At 43.3% G+C, this 20,840-nt stretch overlaps 1 protein-coding gene across 1 annotated transcript; it reads right to left on the reverse strand.

Moving 5' to 3' along the window:
- Nucleotides 1-2,710: 2,710 nt before the first annotated feature.
- nampt1 (nicotinamide phosphoribosyltransferase 1) lies at nucleotides 2,711-20,017 on the reverse strand. Its single transcript, XM_024372990.2, has 11 exons — nucleotides 19,858-20,017; nucleotides 16,375-16,531; nucleotides 14,041-14,144; nucleotides 12,810-12,938; nucleotides 10,194-10,352; nucleotides 8,436-8,572; nucleotides 7,469-7,694; nucleotides 6,840-6,959; nucleotides 6,595-6,735; nucleotides 4,638-4,772; nucleotides 2,711-4,467 (listed from the first exon to the last, which is right to left on the reverse strand). The coding sequence occupies exons 1-11, from the start codon at nucleotides 19,909-19,911 to the stop codon at nucleotides 4,354-4,356; spliced, it is 1,476 nt and encodes a 491-aa protein (XP_024228758.1). The 5' UTR covers nucleotides 19,912-20,017; the 3' UTR covers nucleotides 2,711-4,353.
- Between the last annotated feature and the right edge of the window lie 823 nt (nucleotides 20,018-20,840).

The raw sequence follows: 20,840 nt of genomic DNA on the forward strand, positions 1-20,840 counted from the left end.
TAGTCCTATCTTCTTTCATATCTTTCCATTCACTTTTCCCTATGTAACTATACTTAGGTATTCACATACACACCACTCCGTGTGCATCCTATACACCATATGTATCTTCAATGGTTCTCTATACATATCAAACAACAATAACACTTGTGCTATTATTAGTAGTCCCCGACAATGAGAGGTGGTGGACAGAACCCACGTGTAAACGTTATAGATCTAAAAACTCAGCTCACACAGAACTGGTTGGGGTATCCATTCAGTCATCTTACTCACTGGAGCTTGTCCCCTGACAGTTCTCATTCACACTCTACTTCAGGGCTGCCAACCCTCTTCCTGGAGATCTACTGTCCTGTAGGTTTTCAGTCCAACCCAAATCTGATTCTGCTAGTTAAGGTCTTGTTGAGCAGCTAATTAGTAGAATCAGGTTTGTTATATTAGGGTTTTACTGAAAACCCACAGGACGGTAGATGTCCAGGAAGAGGGTTGGGCAGCCCTGCTCTACTTAATAGCTAAAATTAGCTAAAATTGCTTATCAAATTTCAAATCAGCTTATTATCCAAATTTCAATCAGCTTAATATCCAAATTTCTATATTTTATTATCCAAATTTCAATCAGCTTAATATGTCATATCTCACAACTTTCACATCCACTTAGTACTAATCCCAAACACACTCAGTCATTTCCCTTATTACCCCATGTGCATCTTCAACGATTCTCCTGTAGTTACTTCCTATTCACCATATGTATCTTCATTATACATATAGAATAGCACCTTGCTATTATCAGTGGCTGCAGACCAGGTAGACACTTCTCTTATAAATGCCTACAGACAGCTGTCAGAGGGGCATGATACCGTTACTTGCCCTTGGTCTAGTCTTCTCTCTAAGACTAGCTCTAGCCTTCTTCTGTCATATGTATCACTGCCATGGTTCCTCTATAGTCGCCATAATCTCTACATCATCTATAGTCCCTGAGCATCCATAGTCCCTATAGCATCTATAGTCCCTACAGCATCCATAGTATCAATAGTTTATATAGTCAAATGCTATAGCCTCTATAGACTACATAGTCTTGCCAGATACAAATAGAATAACATGCACTTTCATTCACTCAGTAACTCCACACTCACAACTTTCCCATCCACAACTCACATCGTGCTATTACTTGACTCAGGACTATCCTCCTCCATTTTTTTTCAGTTTAATTTGTTTTCTTTTAGATTTTTAAACAAATTCATTTAAAATTGACTGACTGTAATCAGTTGCCGTGTCCCTCGTTTGTTTGTGGGTGATGTGTCTCCTCCTGGGCAGCTCACAGTAAGTGTCTGGTCTGGGGGTCTTGTCCTCTTTTGGTCAGACTGGAATTTCCCTCACTCTTCATAAAATGTGCCACAGGTTTTCCTCGCAGACCCTCACTGGAGAGCTCAGCGGGCAGAATCCATCATCCTTTTTGTGACACCAAATAGCTGTAGAAATTCTACACAGGGACACTCAAAGTCAATCATTAAAGGAATCATTATTATCAGCGTGCTGGAGAAGTTCCAATCAACTCAATGCATCAAGTACACATGTCGATATATAGCACTCTTCTTTAGGGCAGTCCTGTTATCCCTTATATACTAGATATAGACATGTTACATAGGCATATGTCATAGGGTTGGTTCCGGCATGTCTGGCAGTCTCCTATCTTAACTTAAAAAACATATTCTGGACGTTCTGCCAGATGGTCCTAAGGAGGAGATTGTGTCGCCCCCCTCATATCTTTACTAAGCACAGGCAGGAACCAAGGATTATTTATGACACTAAGACAATATTAACATTTTCAAGGTTGTCTTTTCACAATATAAAAATGTCCATCACAGGAAGATGGAAGCTAGCTGTCCTCCGGCTACACCATGGTGCTACCCTACAGAGTGCTGTTGAGGCTACTATAGACCTTCTTTGCAAAATAGTATTTTAATCAGTTATTTGGTGACATGATTATATTTTGTATAGTTTATTCTAAAAGGATCACTTTTTAAAATGTTTTACAATTAAAAACATTCTGAAATTCACAGAGAATGGTCCTCCCCTTACTCCGAGGAGCCTCCACTGAATTGTACAGTATGTACAGTACTACTCAAGAGAAACATATTGGTGCAATGACTGACTTTATCAATGACAAACATATATGAATTAATATGTCTATGGAACGCAATCATTAGGATCCCCGACAATAAATAGAGAACAGAACACAATAAATGAGTGTTTTATCCAAAGATTCACACATAAGTTGTAATTATTTAATTCTCCAACATGTGATATCAATATTATTTAATTAAATGCTAGTGCATTGAGGAAACCATATTATACTGTTCGGAAAGCATCTAGAGAAGGGAATAGATTCCCTCGTATAACAAAATCTTAAATCAAGGGCCTCCCGAGTGGCACAGTGGTCTGTAGTGAGGTGTCACTGCAGACCCGGGTTCGATCCCAGGCTGTCACAAGCGGGAGTCCCACAGGAAGGCGTACAATGGGCCCAGGTTAGGGGAGGGCTTTACTTGGCCAATCGCGCTCTAGCGACTCCGGTTGTCAATTGAGCGGTGTTTCCCGAGCCGTTGGGGAGATGCAGCGATGAGACAAGATCGTAATTGGATATCACGAAGTTGGGGAGAAAAAGGGGGTATACTACACAAAAAACAACAATTTAAATCATTAAATCAAACATTTCAAATTGACAGGATGGTGTTTTTAATATGTAGACATTGCAACAGATGTTAGTTTAAAATATCAGATATGTTCAGATTTGGGAAACAATTTGGAACAACCAACATATAACAAAACAAAAATAGAATTCACAAGTATTATTTTCTAAACAGCATTCATACAAGACTACACCAGGATTGGAAAATTCCGGTCATCATGAAATCTTGGTTGGAGGATTCTGGATTTCGAGCGTATTCCTTCCTGATTCCCGTAATTTTTCAATCGGGGTTTCTGGGAAAGTTAACAGAATTTAACACTATTCTACACACAAACAAACATTTGCTAAAAGCTGACATAACACCTGTCATACAACAAACAAGCAGTGTGGAGGATTCTGTATTGGTAGAAAATGGGAATTAGACAAAAAAATTATAATTATATCCCTATTTCTCCCTACCCTGCCCTCTCGCAGTATAATGCAGTTGTTATATACACGTGAGAAGACAGTTTGGCCACATCCTTGTAAATATGAAGATTTACTGCAAATAATCTGGCAATATTTACCTTTGTCATAAAAAATAAATGATTTCTGGAGGTAAGAACCAACCACAATGGTATCAAAATAGTCAAATCAAGCTCTACGGAAATGTTCCCCATAATTCAATATCAGCGACAAATGCCTTACTGTTCTCCAAATCAAAGAAAAATGTATGTGTAACAAATACTTGCACTTTTACACAAACAAAAGGTGCCACAAATAGAGAGATTTGACTCTGTGTGTGGGTCCAAAATGACACCCTATGCAGTGCAATACTTTTTACTGGTAAAGGGAATAGGGTGCCATTTCATACAGAGTGTGTCGTGCAGTTCTGTAGACAGTGTTTTAGCAACATGATTAGCTGGCTTCTATATGGCGACTTGCTCATGTGTGGATAGTGTCTTCTAAAGACCCAGGGGAAAACGTATTTAAAAATAAAAAACTAAATAAAAAAAGGCCAACAACTTAAAAAGGTAGAGTATGTGTTCAGCAAATTCATTTGCATAAAGGAAGGTTCCTTTAAAAAGGAAGAAACTGTCAGTACACACACACATACAAACATCCACTCAGGAACATTAAACATATACCTCTCAGTTCTAGAACCACACAAAGTTCGGGAACTTTCATGAACACAGTAGAAACAATATCTCCTTTCCTGTGATCAATGTATAGCGACACTTGGTCATATAAACACTGTAACGTAACCGCAGTTGAAATGATTTCTAGACCACGATAACCTTCCATCCAGCACTAAAAGACAACGCTAACTAAGTAGAGTATGAATGACTTTAAACAGCTCTGTACACACAACACAGGGTATAGTCAGTGGGAATGTGTTCCTTCTATCTCCATCTCTCTTTCGCTCTCACTTATCTCACTCAACTCCCTTAATCTTTATCACTTACTTGTTTCACTCACTCCACTTGCTCTCCCTCCCTCACTACTCTCTCTATCCCTTGGCCTTCACTCAGGTGTAGGTTTGGACGTGTGTGTGTGTGTGTGTGTGTGTGTCTCCTCTCCAGTGGAGGACAGTGCTTCTGGGAGGGTGGGGTTTGAGGGAAGGGGGGCGTCATTAGCAGTGTGCCGCCTCCGGTGGGGTGATGGAGGTCAGGGGTTCAGGGGTCAGTGGCCCCTCAGTGGAGGAGCTCCTTGAGGTCACTGTCCGTTATCTTGGCATGGTCTCTGACGTCATCGAACGTGTACGTCTTGACAATTTTCCCATTCTGAAACACGGTGTGTAACAGGTCCTGGAGGGAGACGAGAGGGAAAGGAACAAATGACCGTCAGTGAAGTGTCTAATTGACTAACCTCAAAAAAAAGGTCACATTTGACAAACCCCAATAACTAAAACAACATTTATTTACAAAGGCTATTGGAATGCATTGATGTGGGAGTATGATATGTGGACTCAACTCACCACGCCGTACTCCTCCAGGTCTCCCTTGCCCTCCTCCAGAGTGACAAAGTCCCCGCTCGCTGTCCGGTGCAGAGACAGACGACCTTTCTTTGACCTTTTGTTCGGGTCCGCCACCGGGTCCTTGAACACATTCACCTGACACCAAATATTAAAACAGTTACACTTCTCCTTCCAGTGGAGGTAGGATGTGTGTCTGTGTTAAAGAGTCCTGCATGGGCCAGTTTGTTTTGGAGATGCACCCCGCCCTCGCCAGCCACGTCAATTCCGGGCCCCAACCGATACCCGTCATCAGGACAGATTTTCCTTGTTTCATTGTTTTTATGACTCCAGAGTAGTATAGGCCATTAGGCTATTCCCCGTTCCTATACGAATTGATTTGTCTGCAAGTCTATTCCGCATTTGGATAAAAAAAAAAGGAAACTATGCAATGAATTAAGAACGATATCTCCTTATTTTCACAATGCGATGCGGCACATTGTCAACTGATATTGCTTAGGAAAAAAAAAAAAAGTATTCTAAATTAGCCTTCTTACCCAATGAAAGCCTATAGCTGACATAGTCAATATTGTTTCGATAATCAAATAGTTTAATTGAAACTGAAATAAACAACTCCCAGAATCGAATAGGCTATAGGCTGCAAAATTAGCATTCATTTATTTTATTTTACCAGCCGCACAGGTTTAAATGTATATGACCTGCGTATGGTCTAAACGAACAAAAGCCTAAATTAAAACGGAACAATTAACTGATAATTAACCGAATTACAGTAAACAAATACCTGCTTGCACTTTTAGCAGGATGTGCATCCACCTGCCGGACTGTTTTCATCCAACAAATGTAAACGCCTGAAGTTTGCTAAACTACATTGTCACGTGGATTGTAACTGGTGCTTTGGTCAGATGACATGAAAATAGAGCTCTTTGGTCACGCACACCAGTGGTGGGTTTGGTGTTGAAATGAGAACGCAAGAGCAGAAAAGAAACCCCATTGTAAAATAGGGTGGTGGATCTCTAATGTTACAGGGCTATATTGCTTCCACTGGTCCTGGGGCCCTTGTTAAAAGGTCAACGGCATCATGACCTACTAAGATATGGTTTTGCATTGAAATGGGTCGTCCATAAGCGCAGACGAAGGATATCAAGGACCTGGAAGGATTTGGTATTTTATTAGGATCCAAAAGCAGCAGCTACTCTTCCTGGGGTCCAACACAAAACATGAAACATAATACAGAATGACATACAGAACATCATTAGACAAGAACAGCTCAAGGACAGAACTACATACATTTTTAAAAAGTCACACGTAGCCGACATATCAATACACACAAACTATCTAGGTCAAATAGGGGAGAGGCCTTGTGCCGCGAGGTGTTGCTTTATCTGTTTTTGGAAACCAGGTTGGCTGTTTATTTGAGCAATATGAGATGGGAAGGAAGTTCCATGCAATAAGAGCTCTGTGTAATACTGTACGTTTTCTTGAATTTGTTCTGGATTTGGGGACTGTGAAAAGACCCCTGGTGGCATGTCTGGTGGGATAAGTGTGTGTGTCAGAGCTGTGTGTAAATTGACTACGCAAACAATTTGGGATTTTCAACACACTAATGTTCTGTATAGAGGAATGGTCTAAGATCCCTCCCAATGTGTTCTCAGTGCCGTTATTCTCGCAAGGTGAGGTATTGAAAACAGGGTGTCTATCATTTTGACCCCTACCTGAGAAAAAAAACTATTACTAGTTAAACAAGATCTCTTTCTCTGAGCAATTGTATTAGCATAAAATAATTTCCCTATTTTTCTAGCATACAATTTAGCTCAGTATTTGAATGATTGATTTTACAGTCATTTCTGGTCATCTTTATCAGAAGTGTCAATAATTTAAGACCCCACTGTAATATAGTATACAGTATCCATGTGTGTGTGTGTGTGATGGTGTGTGTGCATGCGTGTAATGCTCTGCTCACCCCCAGGCCGTTGGTGACCACGTAGCTGCATTTAAAGGAGCAGTTGAGCAGATCCCTGGTCAGTTTCTGCAGCAGAGCTCCTCCAGAGCCAAAGGCAATGTTCTCAATGCTCCACCGATGCTGCTTCATCCCCTCCACGATCTACACACGCAGACACATGCACTGTTAATACTGACCGTGTGTGTTTGTGTGTCCATGTGTGTGTGTGTGTGTGTGTGTGTGTGTGTGTGTGTGTGTGCGTGTACCTCTTGCAGGGTGTTGATGTCCACTCCGTCCCCCTGTATAACTCTGATATAGGGCGGCAGAACTTTGTAGCCTTTGGAGTTCTCCGTAGGGATAAACTTCTTCCCCAGGATCTCCAGCACCTGAGTGGAGGAAGCACGTGTTTCTTTTTTTTAACAAGAATGCTAAAAAAATCTGTATGTGAGGAACATACAGCATCGACTGAGAGGGCTTCCATACGGCTCAATCTCAACTACAGAAGCCCGGTCATAGCTCAAAATATCACCCAAATCATGTACCCCCCCCGTAGCTCAATTGGTAGCGCATGGAACTCGCAACGCTAGGATAGTGGGTTCGATTCCTGGGAACGCCTGTACATAAAACCTAGGCATGCATGACTATAAATGTGTCTGCTAAGCGGCATATGGGATTATTATTGTAGTTATATCAAATGGCAGATTACCATGGACGTTGAATTCGTGTCTTTTTCAATTTAGGATCTGGCCAATAATATTCAGTATTGCGTTAGTACTTTCTCAGAGGACCTGATTGGGACCTACCTTCAGTACGTTACCCACAGGCTTCCCCAAGTCGGGCGGACGACGAGGGGCTTAAGGGGGTTGACTTAGGGTCGAGCTAGGCATAGTGTTACCTTCAGCACGGTATCCAGGGGGTTCCCTGAGTCGGGACGGACCACCAGTGGGGCGTCAGCGCTGCGCGACTCAATGAGGCTCCTCAGGTCTTCTCCCCAGATCTTCTCACAGGCGTTGTAGATGTCATAGCTGTCACTGACGATAGACACGGGCACGTTGGGGAACTGCCTCACGATGTGCTCAAAGGCATCTCGCTCGTGGTCCTTCCCCCACGCTGTGATGGTGCTGGAGAGAAAGAGGGAGAATACAAAAGTTATCAGATTTACTGAAGACAACTAAACATATCCCTCTCCCTATGAGCTCTTCCACATGGAGCTGCAGTACCACCACTAGAGGGCATCCTTATCAACACGTTGCAGAAACTGGACTTCCAGGAGCTCATGTCAACAACAGTGAACTGTAGCTAGCTAGCGATGTCCTTTTAGTTTCTTTCTGAATCGATCTGTGCATTACGCTTGCCTCACTTACAATTTGATCTTTATTTAATGCTATCAAATCTATTAGCAAAGAAATGAGGGGCGTATCTCTAAATGCATTGCTGTCTACCACCTTGGAGAACCCAGAGAGTGAGGGGGATGGTAGAGTACTGTGTGTATCATATGAGAGGAATGTGACTGTCTCTGGAAGATGAAACTAAAACGGACCGTCATGATTCCGTAACCACAGTGACCAGGCCAGGGCCTCTGGAACCGAACTCCCAGAAACCAACGGGGCAAATGAATGGTGCAGTGGAGAAGTGGTACAGCCAACTCAGCTAGAGATGTACTGTACATCTCCTGTGTGTGTGTACTGTTATCAATGGCCTATACAAGCATAGCAATTGATATTTGGATATCAAAGCCATCCCCTCCTGCTTGCTACCTGGGGCTAAGAATGCCAATACAAGTGTAATTTGATTGATTCAGGACCAAGAAAGAGATGTTAGTGTGTTAACTGTGAAGCCACTGTGTGTCCTGACGTTTTTACCTGTGCTCCGCGGCGGGCACAGAGAAGCCAGGCACAGGGTCTTTGGTGCCGTAGTACTTCTTAATCACGCCGATGCCAGCCACCGTGTCTGTGCCCTTAAAGTTCACCAGGTGGGCAGAGGCTCCGATACCTGCCGTCTGAAATGGGGAAGAGAGATGGTGAGTCAAATGTCACACACACACACCTACAGTGCATTCAGAAAGTATTCAGACCCCTTGGCTTTTCCCACTTTGTTACGTTACAGCCTTATCAATAAATAAATAATATATATATATATAATTTACAACTCAATCTACACACAATAACCCATAATGACAAAGCAAAAACAGCTTTAAAAAAACAGAAATATCACATTTACATAATTATTACATAATTATTCAGACCATTTACTTTCTTGAAGCACCTTTGGCAGAGATTACAGCCTTGAGTCTTCTTGGGTATGACGCTACAAGCTTGGCATACCTGAATTTGGGGAGTTTCTACCATTCTTCTCTGCAGATCCTCTCAAGCTCTGTCAGGTTGGATGGGGAGCATCGCTGCACAGCTATTTTCAGGTCTCTCCTTCGGGTTCAAGTCCGGGCTCTGGCTGGGTCACTCAAGGACATTCAGAGACTTGTCCCGAAGCCTCTCCTGCATTGTCTTGGCTGTGTGCTTAGGGTCGTCGTCCTGTTGAAAGGTGAACCTTTGCCCCAGTCTGAGGTCCTGAGTGCTCTGGAGCAAGTTTTCATCAAGGATCTCGCTGTACTTTGCTGCGTTCATCTTTCCCTCGATCCTGACTAGACTCCCTGCCACTGAAAAAAATCCCGACAGGCATGATGCTGCCAGTACCATGCTTTACCAGGTTTCCTCCAGACGGGATTCTTGGCATTCAGGCCAAATCGTTCAATCTTGGTTTCATCAGACCAGAGAATCTTGTTTCTCATGGTCTGAGAGTCCTTTAGGAGCCCTTTGGCAAACTCCAAGCGGGCGGTCATGCGCCTTTTACTGAGGAGTGGCTACCGTCTGGCCACGCTACCATAAAGGCCTGATTGGTGGAGTGCTGCAGAGATGGTTGTCCTTCTGGAAGGTTCTCCCATTTCCCCAGACGAACTCTGGAGCTCTGTCAGAGTGACCATCGAGTTCTTGGTCAACTCCCTGAGCAAGGCCCTTCTCCCCCGATAACTCAGTTTGGCCAGGCGGCCAGCTCTAGGAAGAGTCTTGGTGGTTCCAAATGTATTCCATTTAAGAATGATGGAGGCCACTGTGTTCTTGGGGACTTTCAATGCTGCAGAAATGTTTTGGTATCCTTCCCCAGATCTGTGCCTTGACACAATCCTGTCTCTGAGTACTACGGACAATTCTTTCAACCTCATGGCTTGGTTTTTGCTCTGACATGCACTGTCAACTGTGGGGCCTTATATAGACAGGTGTGTGCCTTTCAAATTCATGTCCAATCAATTGAATTTACCACAGTTGGACTCCAATCAAGTTGTAGAAACATCTCATGGATGATCAATGGAAACAGGATGCACCTGAGCTCAATTGAGTCTCACATAGCAAAGGGTCTGGTTACTAATGTAAATAAGGTATCTGTTTTTTTTAGTTTGTAAACATTTCTGAAAACCTGTTTTCGCTTTGTCGTTATAGGGTATTGTGTGTAGATTTTAGAACAAGTCTGTAACGTAACAGGATGTGGAAAAAGTCAAGGGGTCTGAATACTTCACGAATGCACTGGATATAACCCTCCCTCCCTCACCCACCCCCACCCACACACACTACCTCTTGTGAGGAAACTCCCCTGTAGCCGAAGTCGTGCAGCTTGTACTCCAGCTTGTCCAGGTTGCCAGAGGTCTCCAGCAGGTACTTGGCCAGAATCTTCTTCTGCTCCCTGGAGTTGGTCGCCACGGTGATAGGGTACCAGACCTGGACAAGGATGGTCTGGAGGGGAGGAGGAAGAGGGGAGGGGGTTAGTAGATTGCCATGCTAGAATGGGCCCAAGTCTGGAGCTCTCGAAGCACAACTTTCTGTGCTTTCGAGGAATCTCTCTCCATCAATCTTACCTCCCTCTCTGATCCCTCCATCCATCTCTCTCCCTGCCTCTCATTCATTCATTTCTGATCCCGCTCTCCTCAATCTTTCTTGAACTGTAGTGTGCCTGTCCATGAACCCCAAATATCCCTCTGATCCCACCACAGCCCCATCCACACCCTCCAGTCACCCCATCACAGTGTAGTGAGCTGGAACATGAACCCAAAACCAACCCTCTTGACAGACCCTTTATACTGCTATGTGGAAGGGGAAGTGGGCTGTTTGGGAGGCTCAGGGGCTAGATCCACATTCCCTGGCAAAGGGACAGGGAGAGGTCATGTCAACACAGGGTTCGATGGGAGGATTCCTCACATGGCAAGCCCAGGACAGAGTTACTTAGCCGTGGCCCGCTGGCAGCTAGAGATGCCTGGGTCTTTGTCTCAGTCCAGTCATCGTTGAACGGGCGAGTCAATATTATCACGCCATGTCCGAGTGTGTGTTTAGTCATATTTCTCCCTCTAAGAGCTGTGTAGTGTGCATGTACGTGAGAGTGTGTGTGTGTGTGCAGGGTCATGTGTGCGGTCCACATGGTCAGAAACACCTTGCAGAGTTACCGGAGTGCTCACACGCTACCACAAGATGTGGCCAGCCACAGCTCCAACAACTTCAACTCAATATGTGAAAATGATCATAATAATCTAGAAACAAATGAATTATCTTTAAGGAACTGAAGCCATACAGGCCTACTGGTTGTATGCAGTGACGCTGACGCTGTGGTGATCTACAGCAGTAATGCCAGGTGGAGACTGAGGAGGGCGCCATTGAGCACCGTAGTGTGGACGGGGATAACAGAGCCACACACTTCCAGAGCCAAACCATAATATACTGTTTAATAGAGCAGTCACCAACCTTTGAGTCAAAAAGCCGAGATCCGCTCAGAAAAACAACAAAAACATTACTTAAAAATAAACATACATCTGTGCACAATTAACTTACGAGGCACAGCTGCGCATAAATTGAAATAATTTGCTTTTTTATTTTACTGGACTGATGGTACCTGCATCAGATGGTCAGTTTCAGTGGCGGGAGGAAGCAGCAGAGGTTCCACCTCTCGCGGTCTCTACTCCCTCCCTCCGGTGAGACTGACCAGTGAAAGGGGACACCGTCTTCCACCTGATGGCGAAACTCTAGTCGCACCGCATTATTCATGCACAAACCCAATGTTGTTCTTATGACCAGAGTTAGTGAAATAGCGTTCCATGATATTAAAATAGACATGATGAGCTGCCAATAATAAAAACACAGGCCTATCGATATACTTGGCTACTCAGTCATTGCAGCTGCATTGCTGGTTGTAGCGTGTGTGGAAGCAAGGAGAAGAGCGTCATATGTTTTGTAAAATTGTTGAATAAAAACTTAAAACATGAACTTACTCATAAAAACAGCATCTCTTTGCTGTATTCTTTGAGTCTCTCTCTCTTGGACGTGGTTTTAAAGCGTATGAAATGCGCAGTAGGCGCACTTGATTTAGCTCTCTCTTCAGACAAATTAAATAGTTCAAAATGGGAACACTTCACATGCCCTTCTGAATCAAGTGCACCCACCACCAACAGTGCAAGACAAAACATTTTTTTTTTTTTTAAAGGAGCGCAAGAGCTTTATCATTGGCTTTTCTACAGAAATGTTTGGCGATCGACCGGTCGGTGACCATTGTTAATATGCTCATGTGACGGTGTCAGACCAGCGAGTCTACCCTCTGCTCTTCAGTGGAACTACTCTGCACGTTCACGGAGATCGGTCTGAGAAAGACACCGCACAGATTCACTGATCTTGATCGCAAAATTAGTAGTCATCCGGGAGGCAAGATGATTTGTAGATCAGTGATTCTGCATAGAGTGGCTACTGAGAGGTGGAGACTGGGCTTAGCTGACCTAGCTCAAACGGCACCCTATTCTCAGGGTTCTGGTCAAAGAAGTGCTCTATATAGGGAATAGGGTGCCATTTGTGATGCAGAACCCATAGAAACCATCCTAGTCAGAGAAGCTAACTAGTAACATTCGAAGCTAGACAGACAGAGGCAGGATACGTGAGGAAGAGGTTTACAGATAGAGAGACTGATGGCTCTCATCATGTGAATTTTAAAAAGTGCAGAGTCACTGTGGCAATGTTGTGTGGTGTGCTCTAGGGGCAGGGCCTTGGTCAGTGAGGAGTGAAGTTAAATAAACATTACAATTTATTTTTAGATCAGGCACAATCTCAGACAGCCACACTGACTCTAAGGATTCATTTGGAACAGACAGGAAGGCCCCAATCCAGTCACATTGATGGAGAGACCTAACCTACCTGCTGCCCCCCACTGACACTCACCTCCACCCAGTTGGTGAGCCAGTAGCATTCTGGGTCGGTGCTCTCCACGGTGAACAGGACGTTACCCCGTGGGATCACACTTCCCTCCGGCACCGCCTTGATCTCTATGGGTAGGTGGCCGTCATACTTCTGCAATACACACACACAACCTTTACACCAGCCATTGCAGTTAACACATAACATACAACATTCACCCTAAAGCCCACGGTCTGATCCATTTTCTTTATCATATTAGTAAAATAAAAATATGTTTCAAGAATCTTAAAATTCTATATGGGGGGGAAAAAAATGCTGATAGGACACTAATCAAATTAAAGTGACCCTGATCAGCACTAGTAACCCAGAGAGCAAAATTGATTGAAAGATGTATTTTCCACCAAAAATATGTAAGGGTTAGGGAAGAGCTCCAAAAGTATTGGGAGAGTGACACATTTTTGTTGCTTTGGCACTTTGGATTTGATACAATGAAATCACATCCCTTTTTGTACATAGTCCCCCTCAACAATTGTATTAAAGTAGTCAAAATGTTGTATTTGGTCCCATATTCCTAGCATGCAATGACTACATCAAGCTTGTGACTCAAAGCTTGAGTCACCTGTTTGTTTTTGGTTGTGTTTCAGATCATTTTGTGCCCAATAGAAATGAATGGTAAATAATGTATTGTGTCATTTTGGAGCCACTTTTATTGTAAATAAGAATATCATATGTTTCTGAGGTTACTGACGGGTTACTTATCCGTAATCATGGTAACATCCACATTAATGTAGAAGTGTTTAGAAACACATTCTATTCTTATTTACAATAAAAGTGGCTCCAAAATGACACAATACATTATTTACCATTCATTTCTATTGAGCACACAACAATCAGAAACACAACCAAAACAAACAGCAAATGCATCCGACAAGGTTGTAGAGTCACAAGCGTGATGTCATCATTGCGTGCTAGGAATATGGGACCAAATACTAAACTTTTGACTACTTTAATACACAAGGGAATTTGTCCCAATACTTTTTGTCCCCTAAAATAGGGGGACTATGAACAAAAAGTGATGCAATTTCTAAACGGTCCACCCGATATGACTGGAAATAGCCTCAAATTAAAGCTGACAGACGGCACTTTAATCTCAGAGTCATTGTATAGTTTAAAATCCAAAGTGCTGGAGTACAGAGGCGAACCTGTCCCAATTCTTGTGGAGCTCACTGTAGTAAAAACAAACGTGAATGTGTACCTCCAGTATGTAGTTCCAGCCCTTCTCGTTGAAGACGTCATCCTGGAAGTGTTCCCTGTACACCTCCTTCGCTTCCTGGATCTTCTCTGGAGTCACCACTTTCCCTGGAGGGAGGGAGGGAGGGAGGGAGGGAGGGAGGTTCAAATGGTTGAAGCATCAGTGAGCAAGTGGTGTATAGGATAGAGAGAAAGATATGACAGTTTGTGAGAGCAAAAGAGTGAGAGAAGGGGGAGGAGAGAGAGGAGGAGGCGACAGAGAAGCATTGGAATCCCAAACTCTAGTCCATCCATGTGCTATTAAATTAGGAGCTTATCTCTCCCTCTTACAGAGCGGCTTTGTCCTGCTGCAGGACATGTTAGGGACACGGACACACACACGGACACACACGGACACACACACACAAACGTGTGCTTGATATGACCTCTTGTTGCAATAAAGTAATAAGGCTGGTATTTTCAAAAGGTTATTTGAATACAAATAAAAACTTAAAGTTTAGAAAATGTGATTCCAAGGTTACTTCTTGCGAGTAGAACTCTGTATCATTGTAGTGAATCAATGCTAGTAGCCCCAAGTTGCAGCTGCCCTTTGTGTTGCTGGGGCTCAAAGAGCAGATGTTCCTTTGTCTCCAGTCCACGCTAGTCCTGAAGCTCTCTACAGCACCTCTCCCTGCCTCGCCGTGAAATCACTTTGAGCTCCATTCTCTAATGCTGTGCGGAAGAACAAAACAACAGATCTAGGATCAGCTTAACCTTCTACAAAACATTAACCTTAGGGCAGGCACCATTAGGGTATGGAGTGAGAAACTGACCTTAGATCAGTGTCTAGGCCAAGGCTGCCCAAGGTACGACATTTAGCTAAACCTCTCAGCTCCCTTTACAATAACTGATGGCCAGTGGAGGAGCTGTAGTCTAGGCCCTGTATAAATACAGTGAAAATAAAAGACGTCCTCTTTCCCTACTTCCTACCGTGGAGTAATCCCTGACCGGACATTACTGGATAGTGAAATCCTAACCACTGACGTTCGATCAATCAAAAGGAAGGATTCCTTTTAACCGTATTGGAACGTGATCCTGGGGAGAATCTCAATTGCATTTCCTTGATTCCTTGCATCCTCTCTCCACGAATCCTTCTCAAATTCCATCGTATATAAAAATAATCAAAAGATGAGTATTTGGTCCCATATCCCTAGCACACAATGATGACATCAAGCTTGCGACTCTACAACCTTGGATCCATTTGCTGTTTGTTTTGGGTGCGTTTCAGATTTTGTGCCCAATAGAAATTAACGGTAAATAATGTAGTGTCATTTTGGAGCCACATTTATTGTAAATGACACAATACAGTATATACCATTCATTTCTATTGGCCACAACATTATCTGAAACACAACCACAACAAACAGCAAATGCATCCAACAAGGTTGTAGAGTCACAAGCGTGATGTCATCATTGCGTGCTAGGAATATGGGACCAAATACTAAACTTTTGACTACTTTAATACACATAAGTGAATTTGTCCCAATACCTTTGGTCCCCTAAAATGGGAGGACTGTGTACAAAACAGTGCTGTAATTTCATTGTATCATTTCAAATCCAAAGTACTGGAGTACAGAGCCAACACAACAACAAATGCGTCACTATCCAAATACTTTTAGAGCTCATTGAATCCTTGTAGGGACCAAACAATTGATTCCCATTCAAAATCCTATTTTCCCTAACCCTTATCCTAAACTTAACTTCAAACCTAACCTTAATTGTAACCGTAACCTAGCCAAAAACAGCATTTTTTCCTTGTCTGTGTGTTTGGTTTTACTATCCTTGTGAGGACCAGAAGTTTCCAGAAGGAGAATACAGGAAAATTCAGACAAACACACACACTTCAGGTCAGATCTTGACAGCGAGAGGACTGATCTATCATAAATTCCAAGTGAGGCAGAAAGGAAGGATTGCTTTTCAAAGTATTGGAAGGTGATCCTGGGGAGGGACCTCTGAACTTCTCATTCAATGGGTTTTGAGGAGGCGTGGAGAGAGGACGCGAGGAATCAAGGAAATGCAAAAGAGATTCTCCCCTGCTCAGTCTAGATGCTACAGATCCTCAGATGCTGCCATTCTACAATGCTGTAGAATTCATCTGAGCACCTATTCAATTATATGCTAGCCTTGATCACATGACAGTGATTCTCCTGCTGGCAGAGACAGGAAGGATCACTCAGTTCACTCCAACTCTGCAGACTAGTAGCAAGGCCTGGTAGAGAATGTTAACTCATGGAGGAGCTATGTATATAGGCTTGGAGGCATTATGAGGACATTATGAGGACATCAATACAATCCTTACCTTTTAAGTATTTGTTGGTGATGTACTGCAGGCCGTAGAAAACCGTCGTCTCATACTTGACTTTTCTGTTCTTGGTCGGGTCAGCTCTCTTCTCACGGCACTCGAAGTAGGAGTACACTTTACTGGTGTTGGGAGGGTACTGCTTGTAGTGTGTCACCTGGATCCAAGACGGAGGACACAACATGGATAAAATACATCACAACTTCAGGCTATAAAATGACAGTTAAAGAGATTGAAAGGTACTTTGGTGACTAGTACCTTTTTAAACCTCCCGCTTTGGGCCGGATGTGCCAATGTGTGACATTTTCCCCCCATGTGCGCCAGCCTAGTAATTCCAGTTCTAGCCAATGAACTTCTGCTAAGAAAAGGCCTGCCCAGCGTTGCCCAGCGAGGTTGCAGGGCGGGCCCAATGGCTCAGCGGACACAGCGGAGATAGAGAGCGAGCGCAACGACGTGGCGCACATGCAGTATCTGCAACATCTGTGACGTGGTACGCATTTTCCGGGGACCACTTACGGCTTGTGAGCACTACTTTCAAAATGACTGGCTGAAATGATACAACGGTTTGACCGTGCATCTTTAATAACAGTTTAAATAGCCTAACTACAGGATAAAATGTCACAGCTTCCGATTGTATAGCTAGTTGCCCTCAGGTATCCTTCCTAGAAGTGATATAGATATGACATTCTCTTGGCAGTGTTTTACTATCATTTTCACAACCGGAGGTTGCTGGTCGCAGCGTCACAGGCTTTTCCTATGCAGCAACAGGAAGTTGTTGTGGCACAGGTTCGCACAGAGAAAGCAATTGGCTGTTTTTTTCCTCATACCTCGAACACCACCATAAGAAAGGTTATGCTGCCATTTGTTCCCACATAAACACTCCAAAATGTGTCCCTTTACTGAGTGGAAGTTCTCACACTCCACTCTAGGGTGCTAGATATCAGCCTGCTTGACCATGACAAGACTGAGTGACCAGGCCTGGTCCCTCTGTCTGTGCGCCTGTACCACACAGGACAGATGGACACTGGACAGATACAGGGATGATTGCTCCCATCCGCTATCCAATTACAGGAACACCTCCTCCCAAAGCCCTCAAAGTGTTGTCATCTGACAATTTACTAATGTGATCTTCATTAGTCATTTCGAATGCAATCCGCTGCCTGTTTCTGTTCCACACCCACACAGAGGTGTCTAGGGCTCGAAGCCTACTGAGCCGACTAGATATCACTGAAGTGATGGACTGATATGATGTATTCATGATCAAGTCAACTCCTCACAGAGTTAGGCTAGAGGAAGTACTAACAAAAATCTGTATCTCAAATGATCCACTATTGGTCACAGGTTGGCTCTGGTGAAATGTAGTGCATTCGTGTCATTTGGAGGGATACCAAGTGCTTTCAGCTACGTCACACCCCCCCCAGCTCACTCTCTCTAGGTGCACCTGGGACACCCAGGTATGTGTAGAGAAGTGGAACAGAAAGAGAGGATGGGCACATTGGGGGCGGTTTAAAAAAAAAAGTGAGGGACAGAGACAGGCTGTGGAGCAGATGGAACAGTAAATAACGCAAACAGAGTAATGAGCAAATCTGCCACCGATGCTTTTATTGATTAGCCACGACCACTATGTACATATAATTACACTGGCCTCTCTACAGCGGCAATATCTGTCTGGCACAGTCCCGTGTCCTTGCCTCTGGGCACTCACACATACGTCCATCTCTCTCTCACTTTCCGGGAATTCAGTCAACTGTAAAACTGTGTTACTTCTGACCCTCGCCCCGTCCTTCCTCTGGGCTGCACTGGTCTGGGAATCAGTCCACTATGACCTCCGCTCTGACAGATGGATGGAGCCAACCAGATCAGTCTAAATGCACACACACACGACAACAATAATCAACAGGATATGTTATTCTAAATTCTGAATTTAGGGCCACAAACAGCAGAGAGAAAGACTAAATACAATATTTCCGTGAAGCACAATTGACCAAGATTAAAGCTAATGTTCAGAGCAGTTTGACTCCATTCTGTTCACAAATAAAAAAAATAAAAAAAATGGGGGGGGGGTATTTTACCAGACCGGGGGTTGTGAAACAACAGTTTGCATAAGCTTTGCATGGCAAAGACAGAACATTCTGATAATCCAATATTCCTCCATGGTTTTAGGACAGCGGTTAGGGACTTTAGAGCCTAATTTATTACCCCTTTATTAGCCTCAATCATGTTACGTGTATAAGTCACAGTAGCCAGTGCCCTGCCTTTAGTCTCCCACCCGCTCTCTCTATATCCTAACAGGCCCTATAGTTCCAAATGCCTACCAGTCACTGTATAGCACTGAGCCCAAAAGGACTGAAGTGTTTTATGCCCCCCGACACACACACACCAGTCCAGAAAACAGCATCATCACAGCACTGACCAGGAGGGAGAATGATTGACAGTTGACACTGTTTGACACTCAAATATAATAGGATTAATGTGCTTTGTGCAGCCTTTATTTTTGTCCCTCTGGTAAAGAGGAAACATAGCAGTTCCACTATGTTTATATAATAGTGTGGTGCCACAATTGTATAAAATAAGACTATGCAATATTGTGTTCTGACCTGTGAGTGAGAGATTCAGCTGATATGACAGTTTGGATGACAGGACACGGGGTCAGAAAGAAATGAATACATTTCTCGTAGTATTGTTATTGACAAAAGCAGTCAGTCATATCTATATCATTTTGCTTGCAAGGTATATAAGTGTACCTATCTGTACCTATACCTACCTACTTAGCAGACAGCTGATTTTTTTCATTCAAATAAAATAAGCTGTAAAACCCAGTCAAAAACAGACCGAATCGTACAGCATGCATCTCTCATTTGATTGCACTCATCCCACCTCCGCCTTTGACAACATCGACGGTCAAAAAAGGATTGCACTAAGACCTGGAGCGTATCCAAAAGGCTTACCAAAGTTTCGATTTTGTTTCAGAATCTGCCATTGCTTTTTATAAAGTAAGGAAATGGATAGTAGCACAATAGACCCTGGCCTGTTAGCTACGTCTCTTGCAAAAGCTAGCCTTCCCACGTTTTGGTAGAAAAATCACCCGCTCCATTCAATACTTGCCTGCGCTAGCTACCGCCTTTTCAATTAGCTGCTATAGCGTTCCCATTCACAACACATATTTAGCCAATATATCCTCTGCTCATTCATTAGCTGCCTGCCTTGCAAGCGCAGCTAGCTGCGCAAAGGTGAGCATCTTCGTAGATTCGCTGGTGGCAATTCCGTCATTTATCCAGGATGAAAATAGGCTAAATTTGGTACTACCTTTTCTACCTGCCCCTCTCTCCTCCCCATTTGGCCTAACGATCTGACACAGACAGCCACCAAGGCACGCGTGATGGCCTTGGAGGATGCAACCACCTTGGCTGATAGAATTACACGCACACTGAACCTACGACTACGCAGACAAATCGCACTAACATACCGGTGTCGCCCACTCACCTTATAAGAATCCGTAGCTAACAATATGTTGAAATGAGGGTCTCTGTGCTCCATCTTCCCCTTGGTTTCAGTCAGTCGCGGGTGTCAGTATTATTACTCCGTGCCGGGGACTCAACCTAGCTCTGTCGCTGGGGAAGAGACCGTAAAGAGACGGAGGGGGCGGGCATAACGCGGGCGGTTGGGAGGCGGGCCTCGCGTCACACAAGCGCGGACGATGACGTAGTGAGGGGGGGCAAGGCCACAAAGCAGACTTATGGTTTGCCAAAATTCAGTGGTGAAAAAAAGTACGCACAAGTCATACTTGAGTGAAAGTAAAGATACCTTAACAGAAAGTTTACTCAAGTAAAAGTGAAAGTCAACCAGTAAAATACTAATTGAGTAAAAGTCTAAAAGTATTTGGTTTTAAATATGCTTAAGTATCAAAAGTTAATGCAATTGAAAAAATATACTTAAGTATCAAAAGTAAAAGTATACATCATTTTAAATTCCTTATATTAGGCAAAGCAGATGCACCATTTTTTTGTTTTTAAAATGTACGGATTGCCAGGGGCACACATTATTTACAAAATATGAATTTGTGTTTAGTGAGTCAGTCAGTACAGCGGCAGTAGGGATGACCAAGTGTTCTCTTGATAAGTGCGTAAATTAACTATTTTCCTGTCCTGCTAAACATTCAAAATGTAACGAGTACTTTCTGTTGTCAGGGAAAATGAATGGAATAAAAAGTACAATATTATCTTTAGGAATGTAGTGGAGTAAGAGTACAAGTGAAAGTTGTCAAAAATATAAATAATAAAGTAAAGTACAGATACCCCAAAAAACTACTTAAGTAGTACTTTAAAGTACTTTACACCAATGCGCAAATTCTTAATCGTAAGGACTGATCTAGGATCAGCGGCCTATAGCAAACCTTGAACTGCAATATATTGAGCGAAAATGATTGGAATTAGCAAATATGTAACTGAAAATATTTGTTGTTGTTG

This window comes from Oncorhynchus tshawytscha, linkage group LG15 (assembly GCF_018296145.1).
Source record: "Oncorhynchus tshawytscha isolate Ot180627B linkage group LG15, Otsh_v2.0, whole genome shotgun sequence".
Taxonomy (NCBI): Eukaryota; Metazoa; Chordata; class Actinopteri; order Salmoniformes; family Salmonidae; genus Oncorhynchus; species Oncorhynchus tshawytscha.